At 38.8% G+C, this 21,288-nt stretch overlaps 1 protein-coding gene across 1 annotated transcript; it reads left to right on the top strand.

Annotated features, from left to right (window-relative positions):
- Positions 1 to 56: 56 nt before the first annotated feature.
- Positions 57 to 21,242, top strand: LOC120629955 (ionotropic receptor 25a). Its single transcript, XM_039899049.1, has 12 exons — positions 57 to 182; positions 281 to 430; positions 826 to 1,128; positions 1,205 to 1,619; positions 1,747 to 1,861; positions 2,466 to 2,705; positions 3,902 to 4,290; positions 10,629 to 10,832; positions 11,586 to 11,771; positions 14,428 to 14,760; positions 16,113 to 16,353; positions 20,964 to 21,242. The coding sequence occupies exons 1-12, from the start codon at positions 86 to 88 to the stop codon at positions 21,075 to 21,077; spliced, it is 2,787 nt and encodes a 928-aa protein (XP_039754983.1). The 5' UTR covers positions 57 to 85; the 3' UTR covers positions 21,078 to 21,242.
- Positions 21,243 to 21,288: the final 46 nt, after the last annotated feature.

Here is a 21,288-nt window from a genome sequence, read left to right as displayed (position 1 = left end):
TTCAATTTCTATCAGTATGGTGGTCGACAGGTTACCCGGACTAGCGATGTTAAAAAATAAAATGACATCTATCTTGTAGATACGTATGTCTATAAAAGTAATGGAGCACTTACTGGTGATTTTGGGCGTATTTTCTTTAATTTGCACATCATTTTCACAGACTACTCAAAACATAAACGTTTGTAAGTGAACCAAAACACATTAAAAGTTTAAAAAGTTTTTTAAAAGTTTATAACTATGCTGTAGGGCAGTGATTACGTATAATGTGTTCTTTTTCTAGTACTTGTCAATGAAGAGAACAACGCACTGGCTGAAAAAGCGTTTGAAGTTGCAAAGGAGTATGTAAGGCGTAATCCTAGTTTAGGGTTAGCAGTTGACCCGGTCATTGTTGTGGGAAATCGTACAGACGCTAAAGCATTTTTAGAAAATGGTAAGGTAACAAGCATTATAAAAAACCGTTAAAAGCTACAAAAGCTACTTCGTGAGATAATCACATATATAAAGAGTTTCTCTGAAAACTAATCCATACCGATGTTTCCTTGCGGGGAACGAATATCAACATCACTAGGAAACCCTCTCTCAAACTAAGTACAATTTTCAAATGAAGTATTTGCAAAGTGTGAGCCGAATAATTGGAACATCGTATATTATGGCTCTAAGCAGTTCTACCTGCTTAGAGCCATATATTAGAGGTTTTAATCCAGCAGTTGAAGATGATGAAAATAACTATACAAAATTGTGAAGTGATAGTCTTTTATAATTTTCTGGCAAACATTTAAATATTGTTTACTTAGTAAGGTCATTGTGATAATGTTGTTTGATTAGTTTGCAGAAAATACAATGATATGCTGTCTGCGCAGAAAACTCCACACGTTGTACTAGACTTCACGATGACCGGAGTTGGTTCAGAGACCATAAAGTCGTTTACCGCAGCTCTAGCCTTACCTACAATTTCTGGATCTTTCGGACAGACTGGGGATTTACGACAATGGCGTACTCTCACCGCGAACCAAACGAAATTCCTTCTGCAAATTATGCCCCCAGCAGACGTCCTGCCTGAAGCAATTAGGGCGATTGTAACTAAGCAAGATATCACAAATGCTGCAATTATATTTGACGAGTTCTTCGGTTTGTATACTCAATGAATAACTGACTGATTATACCAAGTTCCACTAGTTTTTAAAAACGGTTTATTTCATTGCAGTTATGGACCATAAATACAAATCGCTACTCCAAAATATTCCTACGCGTCATGTTATTACTCCTGTTAAAAGCTTCAGCAAAGACGAAATAAAGACTCAATTAAGAAGTCTACGAGAGCTCGACATAGTCAACTTTTTCGTTGTCGGAAGTTTGAGGACTATCAAAAATGTTTTAGACGCTGCTAACGAGAACCAGTATTTTGGAAGAAAAACAGCTTGGTTCGCTTTATCTTTAGACAAAGGAGATATTAGTTGTGGTTGCAAAGATGCCACAATTGTCTACATGAGACCAACACCTGACGCTAAAAGCAGAGAACGTTTGGGGAAAATAAAAACAACGTATAGCATGAATGGCGAGCCCGAAATCACTTCTGCGTTTTATTTCGATCTGTCTTTGAGAACATTTTTAGCCATCAAGTAATGACCTCTACAATTTTAGTGCTAACGTACCTACTTATTTCCGATTTAGTTCACGCACGCTATGTAGGACGTCCAATTATAACCTGGCATTTTCCATGGAGTTTACCGTTTTATGAATTTCCAGATCATTGCTGGATTCTGGCAAGTGGCCAAACGACATGAAATATATCAGTTGTGACGATTACGATGGCAAGAATACACCTAACAGGACCTTGGATCTTAAAACCGCATTTCAAGAGGTACATTTTATGAAAGTATAACTATCAATACTATATATATAACTATTTATTAAAGTGAATAGGGAAATATTTTGGAAATATATGCGAAAAACCTAGGACTTGGACTTTTATTAGGAAACTAAAACGATTATTCACAATCCACAATTATATCTATTTGCAATATAGGTATTGAATAAAAACAAAGTAGATATTAATTACCCAGTGAGACTGGAATGCCAAAACAAATCCTCACCCTGTAGCCGGTCAAATCTTTATATATATATTCCTTGTGTGCGTGTGTATGTCACTGAACTCCTCCTAAAGGGCTGGACCGATTTGAATGCATTTTTTGGTATGCGTTTGGGTGGCACCCTGGATTGTTTAGATTCACGAATTAGCGACAGATGGCGCTGGGGTCCGCTAGTTAATATTTATATTCTAAGCTAACCTAACTTGAGATTTTGGTTAACAGACTCAAGAAAGTAATATCTACGGAAGCTTTTTTAGTTGTAATCGTCCTAGGTTTTAAGCAAAGACTATTTTCCAATTATTCTGCGATGACATAAATATTCTTAGTCGCAGAAGGCATTCATTATGTGTTGACCTCTTATTTTACATGCCGTAGATAAAAGAGACCCCTACATATGCTCCTTTTTATATACCGGAAGACGACCCGATGAATGGTAGAAGCTTTCTGGAATTTAGCACAGATTTGACAGCTGTGACCATAAAAGATGGGGCATCTATAGGCAGCAAGTCCTTAGGATCGTGGAAGGCAGGTCTCTTGAACCCCTTATCGCTAACCGATCCTGATAACATGAGCGATTATACAGCGCAGTTGGTTTACAGAATTGTGACCGTCGAGGTAGGTAAATGAACTTTCGCCATTGTTTAAACTTCTGATAAAAATTATTTGGTACGCTTAGTTACAGTTGTGTAAACAATTGTGCGTTTATTAACTCCTTTACTTGAGCCTTGACGAACTTTGAATTTATTCAAGAAGTTTTTTTTTCTTGCTTGTTCCTGGTATTCTTAATCTGCCATTAAGCCTGCTATTATTTGATGGGGAATCGTGAATCGTTAAGGTGAACCTGCAGCTAAATTCCTTGTTGGTTAAAATCCCGGGTCTTGTTAAGAATCTGTTAAAAAAATCTTGAAACCAGCCAGAAGTTAGAAAAATTGGCTTAATTTTCTGTGTATATTTAATGACTTGTGATAATTCTCGGTAAATTCCGCCAACAAGCAAAGGCCCCATGTGCTCTCAGCTCTAATGCCCGTTTTCACTCAAAAACGAAATCAAAGAAGATTCCTAGGCATACATTTAGGTTTCATCAATCGATTTACACTTTTTTTTTTTTTGGCGTGGTGTCAAACTGTTATTGCTACCTCCGACTCCCCCCTCTAAAGGGGTATACCCAAAATAAAAACCACCACGGCTTTTTGTTGGCTTTGTTATACGCCCGGGGAATCCATTGTATACATCCCGGGCGATCGATTTTCACTAATCTAAGTTTTCTATGGTTCTTGCCACAATATGTGGTATTTTGTTTGTATTATCATATTTTTGTTCATCTTTTGTATGGGTATAATTTTATCAAAAAAAACCGAGTTAAAATTTTTATATCTGTTAAGTGTCACTTTACGAGTCTTTTTTTCTCTAGGAATCACCTAAATTACTAGGCATCCAATTAAGGCGATTTCTAGGTGTAGTGAAAACGGGCAATGTATTTATCCATTGCGGTGCGTAAGGAGACCTATGCTTAGCAATGGGATATCAATAGCCAAGAACGGATTAGTAGACCATACAGGCTTTTGACCATGCAGGTTTCCTCATCATGTTTTAAAGCAAGCGATATTCTATTGCTTAAACCGCAAAAACTTACCGTAAGAGGTTCGTGCTGAGAATTGAATTCGGTCCCCCGAAAGGAACGCTGAAGTTTTAACCACAAGCCGCTTTTTTTTATTTCATAGATTGTAATGTTATAGTGGGAAATGAAACTCTCAAAGTCGATGGTTACAACTTGGGTCTAATAGCCACTGTAGCATTAATTTTATTTCCAGCAACAACCTTTCATCATCAGAGATGACGAAGCCCCGAAAGGTTTCAAGGGTTATTGTATCGATCTAATAGAAGAGATTCGTCAAATCGTAAAATTCGATTATGAAATAACATTGACACCTGATGGCAATTTCGGCACGATGGACGAAAATGGCAACTGGAACGGTATAATAAAGGAGTTGATTGACAAAAGAGCCGACATTGGTTTAACATCTTTATCAGTTATGGCAGAGAGAGAGAATGTAGTAGATTTCACTGTTCCGTATTATGATCTAGTTGGCATTACAATACTGATGAAATTGCCAAGGACTCCGACGTCGCTGTTTAAGTTCCTGACAGTTTTAGAGAACGATGTATGGCTGTCTATCCTAGCTGCGTATTTCTTTACGAGGTAAGCTAATTTATGTATTCTAATACACTAGCTCCTATTTCCAATAGTTTAAAGCATCTGTGCTAAAATATTATACACATAAACTGCCAGGTTTGCAACCAGGGTAAGCATAAAGCAGGACGACGGCATAAAGTGTTGAAATCTTCCTCATTATATTCCGAAGTTCTATAAAAAAATTGGGGTAGGCAGTGCTCTACGGGGGAACGGCAATAGTTTTTCCAAATACATATTCATCAAATACTAGCTATACCATCGTCTTAACTATAAATCTTACTGTTAACATTATATTTTAATTTAAAACCGACGGATAGCTGATATTGGTGCCGATTCTTTATACATTTCCCGGGAACGGGGTAAATTAATCTTATCAATTACTTATATTAAATTATAAATTTCCACGCCACAGCAGGGCTCTGCAAAATTAGAAGGGTTTTGTCCACCAAGCTGGCCAGGTGCGGATTAGTGAACTTCACACGCCTTTGAGGATATTACGGAGAACTCTCAGGCATGTAGGTTTCCTGACGATGTTTTCCTTTACCATTGAAGCCAGTGATATAAAGATAGAGGTGTATGCTGGGGCTCGAACTCAGCCCCCCGAAAGTAAAGCCGAAGTCCTAACCACTAGGCTATTAGCGCGCTAAACTAAATAGACAGTTCTAAAACGAGTGCCATCCTTTCACAATGTCCCCTGCGGTACAGGATAGCACTAATTTAGACCTTTTAATCAGTTAAGAGATTTATGTACAACAGAATTTGCGCTGAATTGAATGCATATTTTAGCGGTGTGCGCTTTACTTTTACACAGCCGCGGGCGGTGTCTCATCGCAATGGATATGGAGCCAATTTTGTTGCTCATAAACTGAACTAAACTGCCAAGACTAAAAGTAGTGACATCACTTTTTATGTCTCCTTCGTAGAAAAGGTCATTTATTTTTAGATCTGCAGGGTTGGCACGGGTAGGACACAAAAATTATATCCCTCGATTATATCCCCTGACAGGGGATCTGATTAACTTGTCCACCTGAAAAAGCAAGAACATGGACAGGAGAAGTTTACCCCCGTTTATTATTACACATATATTATTTGGATATTATTTCCACATGTACGGCAGTCCTCTGAGGATTGATATAGGTGTGGGAGAAGATAAATTTTTACCCTTTCCCCGGGGATATAGGTAAGGATAAACTAGGCTGTCATACATCACCAAAAGATTCGCAGGGAGACGTTCAACACAAATTCTTTGCAAGTGATCTTTGTTTAAAGTGCCGGGGTGGTGATCCTCTGTAAACGTAGCGTTGGTAGACCTCTACTAGGCTGTCATACAACACCAAAAGATTCGCAGGGAGACGTTCAACACAAATTCTTTGCAAGTGATCTTTGTTTCAAGTGCCGGGGTGGTGATCCTCTGTAAACGTGCCGTTGGTAGATTTCTACTAGGCTGACAGACAACACCAAGAGATTCGCAGGGAGACGTTCAACACGAATTCTTTGCAAGTGATCTTTGTTTAAAGTGCCGGGGTGGTGATCCTCTGTAAACGTAGCGTTGGTAGACCTCTACTAGGCTGCCAGACAACACCAAGAGGCAGGGAGACGTTCAACACAAATTCTTTGCAACAGACCTTCGTTTAATCTATCGGTTGAGACAAGGCTCAAGATTCGTTGACGACTGTGTGACGGGTGATAATAAGACTAAGACGACTTTTAGAATTTTAGTCCTCCCTTTGTAGCGAGCCTATTTATTGATTAGATTACATGTTTCCTGCACACTCAATGATAGAAGGTGCTGTATCCATAGGACATAAATAACTAGTGCGATAAACTTGTTCTGTCAATGTCACAGGAGGTATATTATAATAGTCGCTGTACATCACGATTGCTGATAACCTGCTACATCTACAGTCAATCTAGATACGCAGAATTTAGAACATATCTTAATAATATGTGTCTAGAAATATGCATACTTTTTATTTATCATCAATAGTTTTCTCAGCGCACGCCACGAAATTTATTTTATAGGTTAAACCTTGCTTATTTGGGTTAATGTATTACAATTTTCTTGGAGTTCCAAATTAAAAAAAAAAATGATAGCCTATGCTACTTCGTGATAGTTACGTTTCTTTTGTTTCTGTTCTGTTGTTAAAATCGGTCCTGTACTTTCGGAGCAACAAGGCTACTTGGGCACAAACAAGCACATAAAAAAAAATCTTTCCTCTTAATAATATTACTACTTATACATATATATCTTTATATATATATTTCGTGTGTGCGTGTGTATGACACCGAACTCCTCCTAAACGGTTGGACCGATTTGAATGAATTTTTTGGTATGCGTTTGGGTAGCACCCTGGATGGTTTAGATTCATAAATCAGCCCGACAGATGTCGCTGGGGTCCGCTAGTATATATATATATATATATATATATATCATCATATCGAACCATTACCGGACCACTACAGGGCACGGGTCGCATCCCACAATGAAAAGGGGTTTAGGCCACCACGCTAACCCAGTGCGGATTGGTCGACTCCACGTACCTTTGAGAACATAATGTACAACTCTCAGGCATACAGATTTCCTCACGATGATTTCCTTGACCGTTGAAGCAAGTGATATTTTCATTAATTAAAACGCACATAATTTAGATTTTAAAGGTGCGTGCTGAGATTCGAACTCTGCCCCCCGAAAGTGAAGTCGAGCCTATACCCACTGCGCTATCACTGCATCATAAATATATACATATATACAACGACAATACACAGATCGCCATCTAGTCCCAAATTAAGCGTAGATTGTGTTATGGGTTCTAAAATAACTGATGAATAATTTTATGAATAATGTACATCAATAAAGATAATCACCCAGACACTGAAAAACATTCATGTACATCACACAAACACTGTCCACTTGTAGAAATCGAACCCACGGCCTTGGACTCAGAAAGCAGGGTCGCTGCCCACTGCGCCAATCGGCCGTCAATATCAACTAGGAATAAACACATGCAATAATAAATATTTTGTAATTGAATATCCACTACCTTTCTAATATTTGTAATATAGTGTAGTAGAACATTTGAATAGCAATGCGCAGGAACGATAAGTATTTATGTAGATACGTATGCTTGAATAATAATGTCTGAATTGCCTCGTTGGGTTGGTGGTTAGCATGCTCAACTACGCTTTACGAGGTTCTGGGTTCAAATCCCGGGTCGGGCCAAAATATTTAATTTTTTAATATATTAAATAAATTTTGGTACGAGCCTGGAGTTATAAGTTGGCGGTGTCAGACCCCTTGCCTCGGAGAGCACGGAAAGCTGCCAGTCCCGTTTATGATAACTCAGTTGTGGTAATAGTCGTTAAAGTCCACCAACCTACATTGGAGTAGCGTGGTGGGTCTATGCTCTGCAACCGTCTCTCCTATGAGAGACGAGGCCTGTGCATAGAAGTGGGACGTTAGTCTGTGGATGATGAATGTAATAACTATATTAAGCGGTAGTAGCCTAGTTCGGGTTCAGTTTCTAAGTCCACCAATCTTTACTAAGTCAGCGTGGTGGACTACGTCCTAAATCCCTCACACTCCAGGAGGAGACCTGTATCCTGAAGTAAACTACTATAAGATTGTTAATGATGATGATGAACAGCTATAACCATTCGAATTCCGAATACAAGGTTGAACTTTTTAAAAACATGTTACTAAAGGAAATACTGAATCTCTTTCGTTGCTACAGTGTATAATTATAGAGGCTATGTAGGTCCCTTACTACAATAGCCAGTAAGGGTCCTTTTCTCGCTCAGCATTTACCGCACGTTTGATCTGTGTACCAGTTTAGACGGCTATGTCGAAGCTCTGCAGAATTATCCTTACCTACTCAGTGCTACTCTACATATCCACATGGTAACTACCAGGCGAACGGTAGTAAGATATGAGTTTTAATTAATTCTTATGTAATTAGTTACCAAGCAAAAGTTTTTATGTTATTACGTTACCTTATTAAAATTAAGATCATATTACGCAGATAATGTACCTACACTCACTTCGGTATTGTTCGTATAAATCTACATTTCAACATCAGCTGTTTACATTGTTAACTAAAATTAGGAATTTCAGTTACGTGCATACATTACGTCATTCCGTATTTACGTAAGTAAAGTATTGCATTTGTATGGAACGTTTAGCACGGGACTACTCAGTTATTTTAAGTTTACTTAAATTTGCGATATCTTTATAAATTTATTGTCCTTTTATGTCATCGTTCGCCCGCGTTTTTCTCAAAATAAATAATGAAGTCTTTTGGCAATTTCTTATTATAAAAACGTTACTACGAACGGTTTTCTGAATAAAAATTCAGCAATCCAAAACCATTTATAAGCAAATTTAATCTAACATATATATTATTTAATCTAACATTTTAATGGCACAGACATCAACATTAAACCAGTGGTGTAAATAAAAGTAAAACAACCCAGTATTGCAACTCAGTTATCAGCTCCGCCCAATGATGGGAATCCTTGTTTGCATTATCTCAATTAAGTCTACATTCTGTTTGTACGCCCGTCCCTGAACGCAGCACTTTGGAAATTTTGTTTGTTTCATAATAATCAACAAATCCAAACATAAGGCCGCCTATCCACAAGAGCTATGCGGAAATGCTTGGCGGAAAAATTAATAAGTTTTAAAACGTTACTATTAAAATAAAAAGTAACCCTTTAAAGTTATAATTATCAGCACTACGAAAAGCTAACGTTATAAGTGTTCTATTATTATTTATCTATTCTCAATCTATCTATTAGATAGCGCTCGGTTTATCGAAAAAAACTGATATTGTCATAGCGCATGACTGAAATCATAGTACATGTACTTAGTGTTTGTTTCCTTATTGTTGGAATGGGCCATTTTAACTAGGCCTTGAAAACCGGGTCATTTGTTGTAGCAGGATAAATTTTGAGAACAAATTTTATAATAGCGGTTCCATTCTTAATAAGTTCGCTTTAACTATTTCAAATTCGAAAACGTTATCAAGAACTCAAATCCATTAATCGACTGCCTTGTGTGTGGGGCGACAGAGTTGAATGAACTATTGTTTTCGATCTTGTTCTTCGATTCTTGCTTTCTTTCTAAGTTTCTTTGTTCCCGTATTCAAGGCCAAAATAGTTTGTACGCAGCGTTCTAGATTAACTATATAAAAAAACATTGTATGTAAGATCTATGAATAAATAAAACTTTTTAAAACATAAGATTTGCTTGCTGGTGCCTTTATCAGGTTTCACTGTTTTATAGGTACCAGCGACCTTTAAACCAAAAATGAATACCTGCTTACATAATGAATGAGGTTAGTAATTGCAAATATACAGGAATGTACAAAATAATTGTTAAGACCAGGTTCCAGTTACGCCAACTCCTGTAACCTACCTCCTAATTAAAACTGTATCACAGTGAGTTGCAAAAAATATGACATATAGTTTTTCGGTTTAAATTATACTAGCTGACCCATGCAACTTCGTCTGCACCAAATCGGTTATTACCGGAAAACACGAATAAAATGACATTTTCTAAAAATGAATCCTAGCTAGATCGATTTATTGCCCCCGAAACCCTAAACCTATACTAAATTTCCGAGATTCCGAGATTCAAATTATATATATACAAGAATTGCTCGTTTAAAGATATAAGATATAAGGTTATGTCGACAACGGATTCAAAACCTTGATTTCGCTCTTTTCATTTATCAAAGTAAACTACCTACAGATCTTGAGATAAATTTCAACAAAAATTAAAGAAAGAAAAGAAATAAATTGCTCCTGATATGATTTTTTTAGGAAAAAACCTATATAATTTACTCATAGAATTATGAACATACTGAAACCGTGTACACGACTAATATTGAAGCATCAGCAACCATTCCACTTTAGTAGTGTTTCTCTGACAGGCAATTAGTTACTGCACTCCATTTAGCAGTTTACAGTAATTATTTTACTTGTAATGTTCTAAAAGTTTCTCTTAAAATTTGAAAAGTTTGTGAGCTAGCGATATTACTTTAGCGATTCTTAAATTTGAACAATAGAATTTTTACGTAGAGCAAATAACTTCATATTAAGTTGGCTAATTACAGTGTCCTTAACCAGATTCATGTTATTCTATTCACTGTATTTTTTTTGTATATTTAATTTATTTGTTATTAAAAACACCCTATAACCCCATTGAACCCTGTAGGTGTAGGTGACGTTGCAGCCGGAATGTTACCGAAGTAGATTAAAATAACATATTTAATGCTTTTCCGGACAGAGGAAAACGGTCTGTCGGGTCCGGTAGTATACCTTTATATGAGATCGTATCTTTACAGTTTCCTTATGTGGGTCTTCGACAAGTGGAGTCCGTATAGCTATCAAAATAACCGCGAGAAGTACAAAGATGACGAGGAGAAGCGGGAGTTTACGTTGAAAGAGTGCTTATGGTTTTGCATGACTTCGCTTACTCCTCAGGGTGGGGGAGAGGCACCGAAGAATCTTTCTGGACGTCTGTTGGCTGCTACTTGGTGGCTGTTTGGGTATTTTAAATTCTAACATTTGTTTTAGCCTTAGATAACTCCCAGCAACATCAGCCCTTCCCTATTCAATGATTAAATTTATCCACTCTGCTTTTTTTTTTTAGAAGTTTACAGCTATAGCATACAACAATAATCCTGAATGAATATTTTTTTTGGTGGGAGCTTTAAGCCGTGGCTAGGTACCACCCTATCGAAAAAAAAAGGTGCGCTGCGATTAGGGGTAAAGGTTTGTTTGTACCTGCTATACCCCTAACCTTAGACTGCATCATCACTTAACCACCCGGTGCCTTTGCAGTCAAGGACTAACTTATAGAGGAAAAAAAGGGTTTTGCATTCCTTTGATATTATTGAATAAATAATTGAAAGCAGTCTAATATGTTAGCTGGCTAACTTGTTACGGCTATGGCAGTTATCAGTGGCGTGCATAGAGGGTATGCAGATGATACAAAATGATGAAAATATCCTCTACGAGCTTTAGATACTTAAGGGTAGGCTTTTTGTAAGTCTAACAATGCCTATCCTTAAGTTTTTTATAACTCGCTCTGGACATTTTCTTCATTCTATATCATCTGCCCTATCCTACCCTGTGCATACCCTCTATGTACGCCACTGGCAGTTATAAACGATACCCCCAATCCGGTTCAACAAAGAAGTTCCAGTCTGACCTTCGGTTGGAACGTTGGCACGCAGATCATGCAACCTAAGTGTTGACGCATTTTGGACGTTTTACTGACTTAATACTATGTTGTCCAGTTTCATCATCATAGCGTCTTACACTGCAAACTTGGCTGCTTTCCTGACTGTATCTCGTCTTGATACACCCATAGAGTCATTGGATGACTTATCGAAGCAATACAAAATCCAATATGCGCCTCTCAACGGTTCGGCTGCAATGACATACTTCGAAAGAATGGCTAATATCGAGGTGCGATTTTATGAGTAAGTATTGTGACAATTTACATGTTCTATTTTTATTATATAGCGGTGATAGCCTTCAGCTTTTCTTTCGTGTAGACCTAGTTCGAGGCCCGGCACGCCAAACTGACTTTTCGGAGTTTAGTGCGTTTTTAATTTAAGAAATGTATTTTACATTTGCTTTAACAGTGATGAAAACATCGTGAGGAAACCTGCATGCCTGAGAGTTCTCCATAATGGTCTCATATGCATGTGTGATGTGAAGTCTACTAATTTGCACTTGGTAGACTACGGCCTAAACCCGTCTTATTCTGAGAGGACCCGTGTCTTTTCGTGGGCCAGTAAAGGGCTGATGATGATAATTAATGACATTATTGCTCGTGGAAGCTCTTACCTGCAATATGACCAAATGTTTTTATTTATTTTTTATTTAACTCTTTATTTGTACACCACTATGAAGTTAATAAAATTAAAAAATATAATAGAAATACAAAGACAGAAGTAGAATACAAAAGGCGGGCTTAACGCTTAGTAGCGATCTCTGCCAGGCAACCTTTCGATTAGGACAAGATGAGCGAGCGCGGACAGGTGAATGTTTATTGGATTGTAAAATATTTATGGTGAAAAAGACAAGCCGCTGAGTTATTTGACGGCTTTTACTCGGTAGAAATGGCCTTCCGAACCGATAGAGTTACTAGAAACAGACAGAATTGACGTTTCTAAAGTGCTTATTTTTCTATTACTTATGAATATATTAATATACCTTATGATAAATAATTAGTTTGACCATTCAAAAGGCAATGCTGCCAGCTTCTTAGGCACTATGCCTCGCTACGGTTGTTTCGAAGTCTTTATAGATTTTATTTAGTTTTATTTAGGTACATAGGTTATTTTTGTTAGACCAAACCTATTCAATTAAAAAATTCAAAATTCATTTATTTCAAGTAGGCCTAATATAAGCACTTTTGAAACGTCAAGTCTGTCTGTTTGTAGTGATTCTACCACCGGTTCGGAAGGCAGATTCTACCGAGAAGAAGCCGGCAAGAAACTCAGCAGTTGCTATTTTCCAACATCAACAATTTAAAATTTTGAAAATTATGTTGTAAAGTCTGTGTCACTAAACAGGGAAAGAGTGTTAAATAATATTAAATTAAACTTAAAATGTATTATAACGATGGATTGTTGAATCTTAAACGAACTATAGTAGATCTATAACCTAGTCTTAATTTACCTAATTTAATGTCTGGCCTTGCCAAACTAAATTAATATGAATCTATCATTCAAGGAAAATAATAATGATCTACCAAAAACAACCTAAAAGTGTAAATGTAGGTAAAGATAACATCAATGTATTAACGTGAAAAAGTGGCATCTTGTTTGAAGACGGAACGGACAAAAGTCTTTGGGTTTCATGACCGATAATGTGATAAACTGATAACGTTATTTGATAAGAATTTATCTCACTATGGGACATGGTGTTGTTAGCAATCGTAGCTATTTTAAGATTTAACATTTGTTTAATAAAAACAAAGCGTGTTGAATTTGTCCGAAAAAAAAAAATCTCTTGTAGCAGCCGCTTGAGAGAATATTTTGTTTATCTAGCAATGCAGAAATTTTCTACGTTTTTTTTTGACTCAACTTATCTCTCATACTAACTGGCAAATCAATCTCAGCGTAATTATGTAGACCACATCTCTCAAGAGAGAGAAAGGTTAAGTGTTGAGACCCACAACTATGGAGGGTAGAGGTAAGGAGAGTCATCTTATATGGGAGAAAAGTTGAAAAAGTGTCCAGTTGTATGCGCTAAATAACAGTTCAAAAATCCTCCACAATGGCGCTGGTGGATGCACAGGGTATGGTATGAATGTAGCAATCGTAGATGAATTGAAGTATGCCGAGTTAAAAAATTTAATGTCATTATCGACTAAAGTAGTTAATTATTGAGAATTTCAACAACTTACGTTGTACAAAATATTGTGGTAAATATAACCTTACTTCCTTTTTTATTTTTCAAGCCTACTCTAACAATATTTGGCTTCTTTTAAGAGTTACCTTAATGCAAATGTGGCGCCATCCTAATTTAATACATTTTGACGGACACTTTTTCATATACACAGATGATCCTCCTTACTTCTACCCTCCATACCCACAACATTGCTTCGATGCGGGTTGACACTTGATAGTCCATAGATTAATAGAGATGGAAATTTCTTCATTTCAGTAAGTTTTTTTAGGTACCTACTAATAATTCACGATCACGTCATTATACGATGGTCAGTGGAAAACTATCGTCTATATACAGAGCAACACTTCGCAGGGTAAGGAACACGTTGTATGTAAAGTGTCGCCCTGGGTCGATCAATCTAAAGCGTGGGTGTTAGTGTCTGTCTGCCTACGTGTCTGTAATTACACCACACCCTTCAGTCATGATCAAAGCAATGCAGCTGCTTGGCATAAATAAGTATGGCGGCAGTACTTTCCCGGATGATATCTGTTTCAAAAAGCTCGGACTATTAGCGAAAGTACTTAGTTGGTTATAACTCGTCAAGGCAAAGCCTATTATCCTTTAATGCTGGAATAGATCTTTAGGAACTTCCAAAAAGTTAAGATGTCGTTTACCATTCGATATTTAAGTGAAACTGAAGAAATAGTAACAATAATAACTTTTTTTTCTGTTCAGGATATGGAAGGAAATGAGCCTGAACGATAGCTTAAGTGACGTGGAACGTGCTAAATTAGCGGTATGGGATTATCCTGTATCTGATAAATACAGCAAAATGTGGCAAGCCATGAAGGAGGCTGGTCTCCCAAACTCGATAGATGAGGCTATAGATAGAGTACTGGCCTCGAAGAGCTCAAGTGAAGGGTTTGCTTGGCTTGGGGACGCAACTGACGTCAGATATCATGTTCTAACAAGCTGTGACTTGCAAATGGTTGGCGATGAATTTTCTAGGAAACCTTACGCGATTGCAGTTCAGCAAGGATCTCCTTTGAAAGACCAGTTTAATAATGCGTAAGTGAATTGTCCTATCTACTTTATAATATGATTATCTTAACAGTTCAATCTAAACATAATTTAGTAAGGTTCAATGGTAAAAAAATCTTAATTTAAGCTAAATAAAATAACAAAAACTGGTTACTCTACATAATTTATCAGTAAAGACCATAAATTCCTATAAAAAACCAGCTGCAAAATCTATCAAAGTCACGCATGGGTAATTTTTTACTTACATTGTGTATAGAAATAGCTTCTTAGCTGCGCATATTCCAAACAACGAAAGAAATTATAGAAATGCATAAGGTAATTCCATCTATGTTATTTTAATAATTGACGGGCCAAGCAGATGATGATAGACTACTTGTGTAACGAGGGGTGTGGATGCCCCTCGTGCGTAGACTTAAGATATGTGGCACCGGAAATGATCAGCTCCTGAAAACCTAGCACTCCACGGTGGAGAGACAGAATAATGGACACATTTGAGCTTAATAATACAGCGAAAAATAAGAGAGAAGAAGAACAGAGAAAGAGAGTGAAAATTTAAGACGGTCAGCACGGGTGGTTTCGTGCAAAGATAGAAAGTAAGGGCGTTGTTTTAGTACGTGTTATTGTGGGACACATTCCGAGAAATCCGAAGGGATTTTCAGCTAAAAAGAAAAAAGTCATGCCCTTTGTCCCCCTGAATTACCTAATAAGTAGTAAATGCACATAATTTATAATGCACCGACAGCTGACCGGGTGACATTCAGCCGCATTACAAAATTAGCGTTAGTCGCCGTACTGCTATTGAAATTTTAATGGATTGTTCCGCTTATGCTAACATTAGTAACCGATAAATAATTTCAATGGATGGTTACGTCAATTCGGAATGTCAGAGTTTAAAACCTAGGTATTCATGTGACTTTTATGTGAATATACTTTATATGTTTAAACTACATAGCACTGGAATGGAATGTTTGCTGGACTTTGATCTCGTCTTGACCTTCATCATCATGATTACTAACCTTAGTACAAGATTTGCTTGCTCGCAATTAAGTAGTCGTATTTGAGTATAAAAATAGTTGAACGTCGAAGTAAAACTGATCTTATTTGTATAGGGTTAGAGTTCAAATTTGTATGTAATTCTTTAGCGCATAATTATGAAAGAACGTTTGTAAAACTGAAATCAGAAGTACAGAATTCACGACTCTATTACAAGTGGCATTTACTAAGATTCCATTTTACTAAGACGATACAGGGTTTCATATGCGAAAACGACTCCCCGATTGCGTGCGAACTAATTTTGTACTAAGGATAAAGCCTATTTTAGCGGTATGGATTTAGAATGCAATAACGTATATCTAATTATTTATCTATCATACTTACAGAATATTACAGCTCCTGAACAAGCGTAAACTGGAGAAACTGAAGGAAAACTGGTGGAACAATAACCCTAATGCCATAAAATGCGAGAAGCAGGACGACCAGTCCGATGGAATTTCCATACAAAACATCGGCGGCGTCTTCATAGTCATATTCATGGGCATCGGCTTGGCTTGTATCACTTTAGGGGTGGAGTATTGGTGGTACAAGTGGAGGAAGCGACCAATGATTGGCGATGTTACTCAGGTATCTAGAGTTAGATTGGTGTCCAATTAAATCGAGATTAGATACCGTAATGCTCGCTGTGACCAATCAGAAGACTTGCTTAAAGTGGCGACCTTGTGATTGGTTGCACATAGCTCATATACCCGACATATCCTGCACTCATTTTCTTTCTGATGATCACATTCAATACTAGAAAATTATAGTAGATTATATGTATCTAGAGTACTTCTGGGAAACGTGGTTTTTGGGGGTCGTTGGTACTCGCGTCCGTAGGAATTACCGAAATTAGGTTTTAACCCTTGTTACCCTACACGTGGCCCCTGGGTGGTGCTAAACGAGTATCATTTTCTTAGGTGGTAGGCTTCGGCCGTGGCTAGAATTACCACCCTGCGAGCAAAACCGCGCCGCAAAATGACTGATTGTGTCAGTTGACTGATGCGATTTGTCGTGTTCCGGAACGATGCTCGTAGTAGCTTATCTAAAGGGGATGGGTATGTACAGTTGCGTTGCGTTTAATGACAGGATCCGATCCACCGGGTAACTACACTGGACGCCTCGAATTGGAGGCTAGCGGGATCCGAAGCACGGTGCACCGCTGGCCGACCGCAGGTAGTAGGGGGCCCAACTAATAGGTTCGTCACCTATGAAAGGCTGCCCCGCCAACTAGCGAAAAATCCTGGGATGGCTTCCATCGTGCTGGTTGACGACCAGAGAGAGGACCCGATGGTGATTCCCAGGGGGGTTCGGGCGTCCCCGCAGTCTCCAGTCGAGTCTTCCTTTTAGTGTGGTATCTTCGTGGATTGAGGAGTCTACAAACGTCGCGCCTCGTACAACTGCCATCCCTTTTCCTATTCACCCTTTACATCAAATGACACGCAAAATGAAGAAAAGTAAGTATACACAGCGGTTGCACCTCCTCTCCTTAAAAGTGCATTTCTCAAATATAAGAGGAATGCACTCTAATCTCTTTGCAGTCCACCATCATCTGGAGACTGAGAGGCCGCATTTACTTTTTCTTACGGAGACACAAATTGGGGTTCCAACTGATGTAGCGTATCTTCAGTACCCAGGGTATTCACTTGAGCATAATTTTAAACCTTGTGCCGGGGTCTGTATGTTCGCACGTAATGACGTCTGTTGCCGGCGTCTCCGTAACTTGGAGGTACCCAACTTCTCAATCATGTGGTATCTATTGGATACAGGTACGGATCAGATTGTTTACGCCTGTACTTATCGCTCACATAGTGGTGACCAGGAGACGACGCGGATGTTTCAGTATCTCAGTGAAACGGCTGACACCGTACAGCGTCGGTATCCGACTGCCCAAATGGTTTTTCTGGGAGACTTTAACGCTCACCACCAGGACTGGCTATTCCCATACCAGAACACCGACCACGCCGGGAGAGAGGCGCTTAAATTTGCCTTATCGCTAGATCTCTCTCAGCTAGTCCAAGAGGCAACACGGGTACCTGATATTGACGGCCACACACCTAATTGCCTAGACCTTCTGCTGACTACCGACCCAGACCGTTTTTCAGTATCAGTTACAGCTCCCTTGGGCACTTCTGATCACTGTTTGGTTAGGTCAGTGCCAAACTATCACCCCCTGGACTCCGGTTCTACTGGAATCAGACGGGTGTGGCGATACAAGTCAGCAGATTGGGACGAGATGCGGCATTTTTTTGCATCTTTTCCTTGGCGGCAAGTATGCTTCTCGTCTAATGATCCGTCGAGCAGCGAAAAAGCTTTATCGGAGGTCATAATTCCATACTTTATTCCATTCGCTGACGTATCGCTCGATGGCAGGGTTCCACGGTGGTATAACGCTGAGTGTGCCCAAGCCGAGGCGCATAAAGATACAGCGTTTGCAGCGTGGGCTGAAGCCCGTTCAAAAAAAGCTCCGGATATCACCGCCAAGAAGAGAGCTTTTAACTTAGCCGCCAAGTCCTACAAGAAGCACTAAAAAGAGCTCGTTTTAGTCGCACCATACGTATCGGGGCAAAATTAGCTTCTTATCCACGTGGTAGTAAAGCTTTTTGGTCCCTTTCGAAGTCCATCGAAACGAATTTTTGCCGTCCTTCGCTGCCACCCCTTTTGAAACCTGACGGGTCTCTGGCTTTTACTGCAACAGATAAAGCTAACCTCGTAGGATCTCTGTTTGCAGCTAATTCACAGCTAGATTCAGGAAGTGCCTCACCACCAACCATACCTTTTTGTGACTCTGTCATGCCAGAGATACGCATTCGACAGTGTGAGGTTTTAAAAGTGCTCCGCAATCTGGATGTGAATAAAGCCAGTGGTCCAGACGGAATTGCAGCAGTGGTTCTTAAAACCTGTGCTCCCGAATTGTCTCCTATTCTAACACGTTTATACCGCCTCTCCCTTAAAACCACTCAGGTCCCGAAAGCTTAGAAGATTGCCAACGTGCAACCTGTTCCAAAAAAGGGTAGCCGTGCCGACCCATCTAACTACAGACCAATTGCTATCACCTCTTTATTATGTAAAAGTCTGGAGCGTGTACTTAATAACAGACTTCTGGCATACCTAGAAAACAACGAACTCCTGTCAGACCGTCAGTACGGTTTTCGACGAAATCGGTCAACAGGGGATCTTTTAGTGTATGCCACGCACATCTGGGGTGAAGCCATGGATAAGCACGGTGAAGCGCTCGCCGTTTCACTCGATGTATCGAAAGCCTTTGACCGTGTCTGGCATGAAAGTCTTCTGCACAAGCTTCCAGCCTACGGGTTACCCATTAGTTTTTGCAACTGGATCGCTGATTTCTTGAGTGGACGATTTTTTCGGGTTGTCGTCGATGGGTCCTCGTCTGACCTAATGGCCATCAACGCTGGTGTCCCTCAGGGATCGGTTCTTTCCGCTACGCTCTTCCTGCTGCATATAAATGATCTGTTAAAACCCGGCATCTTTGGGTATGCAGATGACAGCACTGTGACGGTTAGATACATGTCCAGTCCACGAGCTAGTGGAGACGAAACTCTTGTGCTCAGAGAGGCCTTGGTGGAACGCGTTAATCTGGCCTTAAGCGAGGTGTCCGATTGGGGTGACACTAATCTGGTACAGTTTAATGCTTCCAAAACCCAAGCGTGTTTGTTTTCCGCCAAACGGAGTCCGTTCCCCCTAACTCCGACTTTCTGAAATGTATCTGTGCCAATCACGAATAGTATTGAGCTCCTAGGTATCAGCATTTCGTCCAATCTAAGCTTTGGACAATGCATCGAGTCCAAAGCTAAAACTGCTGGCAAAAAACTTGGCATCCTCAACAAAGTTAAGCGCTACTTCACGCCAGAACAGCTTCTAACCCTGTACCAAGCTCAGGTTCGGTCGTGCATGGAGTACTGCAGCCATTTATGGGATGGCTCTGCCAAGTACCAGCTCGATGCTTTGGATTCGGTGGATCGTCGTGCTAGGAGACTCATTGGCAACGACCTTGTAGTCAGTAGACTTCAAAGCCTTGAACACCGGCGCAAGGTTGCTTGTCTGGCTGTTTTCTACAAGATACATTTCGGAGAGTGTGCTCAGGAGCTATTCGATTTGGTCAAACCATCTCCTTTCTACCATCGAACTGCGAGGCACCGAAAGAATCTGCACCGTTACGTGGTTGAAATACCATCAACACGTACGAAGCGTTTTGCTTCTTCCTTTCTGATCCGCACCGCAAAGGCCTGGAATGCCCTCCCATCTTCCGTCTTCCCTGATACCTATAATCTGGGTACCTTCAAATCAAGAGTGAATAGGCATCTTCTAGGCAAGCGCGCTTCATCTTAGGCTGCATCATCATTTACCATCAGGTGTGATTGCAGTCAAGCACTTGTCTATATACTTAAAAAAGAAAAAAAAAACGTTTCTGGGAAAATAAATTTAAAAAAAAAATCTTCTCAAAAATCATGCAAAAAGCAGATCCTACCCATAAGGTATTCCGTAATCTATCATCTATCTATAAAGCAGAAGACGCAACGGCTTTTAGCAGCTTTTTTTTTTAAATAATAGCGTGGCGTGACGCGGTATGTTGGTAAATATTTTATAGAATAGCGGAAACTTTTTATTTATGGATTTGTTACGAAGAAGCTCTAGAAGAGAGAAGTGGTAGTCTTATTATATCCCCATTCCATATCATTTTATTACTCTAAGCAAGGACTGAAAATAAATAAATAATAGTCACAAAAAAACAATCTTAAATTAATTCAGAATGTTCATAATCAGAGTGGGCAACTTGAGTCTTAACTGTTATTGAAAATTTATTTTCGGATATTATAAATATAATTAATTTTAGCGCTTCGTTGTTAACAAAGTTATGCTATGAGGAAAACGTATCCAAGGTCGATTGTTTGCCTTACAATCGCACAGTGACCGAGCAAAATGCGAAGTCTATGGTTACGGAACGATCTCTATTCTTGGCGGGAATTTTAAACAATTTAAATTAGGAATATTTCTTTACATCTGTTTCGGAAATTAAATATTTGACTTATATTTCCTTTTTTACTTAAACAATGACAAACGAAGTAAAGGACGTGTTATAATTACGACTTTGGTGTTATACATTTTGTTCCTTAAGGACTATACCTCAAGGGACAAAATGTATAACTCCTTCTAACTCCTCTATGTTTTCTTAGGTTGAACCAGCAAAAACGGTAAAAAACCATACCGGAGCTGCAACTAAACATGGCGAAGGATTTACATTTCGATCAAGGAATTTAGGTTTGGCTAATTTGAAATCAAAGTTTTAATTAATATTTATTTACAATTCAAGAGGTATTTTCATGTGTTCCATAAGAGATGTGATCTCATTGTATTTTTAAGTTACGAGACCTATAATTAAGTCGCTTTACTAAATTTATATATAGTTATGTAACTTTTACTTCAAAAATGTGTGAAGTAGATATTGCACTTATTATGCTCCGATCGTACATTTTAGTAATAGTAGTAAATAATAAAGAA

The sequence above is a fragment of the Pararge aegeria genome, chromosome 15 (genome assembly GCF_905163445.1).
Source record: "Pararge aegeria chromosome 15, ilParAegt1.1, whole genome shotgun sequence".
NCBI classification, from domain to species: Eukaryota; Metazoa; Arthropoda; class Insecta; order Lepidoptera; family Nymphalidae; genus Pararge; species Pararge aegeria.
This window is presented reverse-complemented; position numbering and strand designations above follow the sequence as displayed.

What these genes read in the sequence shown, in the direction of transcription:
- LOC120629955 (XM_039899049.1), top strand. Translation starts at nt 86, where the DNA reads ATGTCTATAAAAGTAATGGAGCACTTACTGGTGATTTTGGGCGTATTT. An exon ending in GCTGCGTATTTCTTTACGAG is followed by an intron (nt 4,291 to 10,628) that starts GTAAGCTAATTT and finishes GTATCTTTACAG; the next exon opens with TTTCCTTATGTGGGTCTTCG. An exon ending in AAAGACCAGTTTAATAATGC is followed by an intron (nt 14,761 to 16,112) that starts GTAAGTGAATTG and finishes TCATACTTACAG; the next exon opens with AATATTACAGCTCCTGAACA.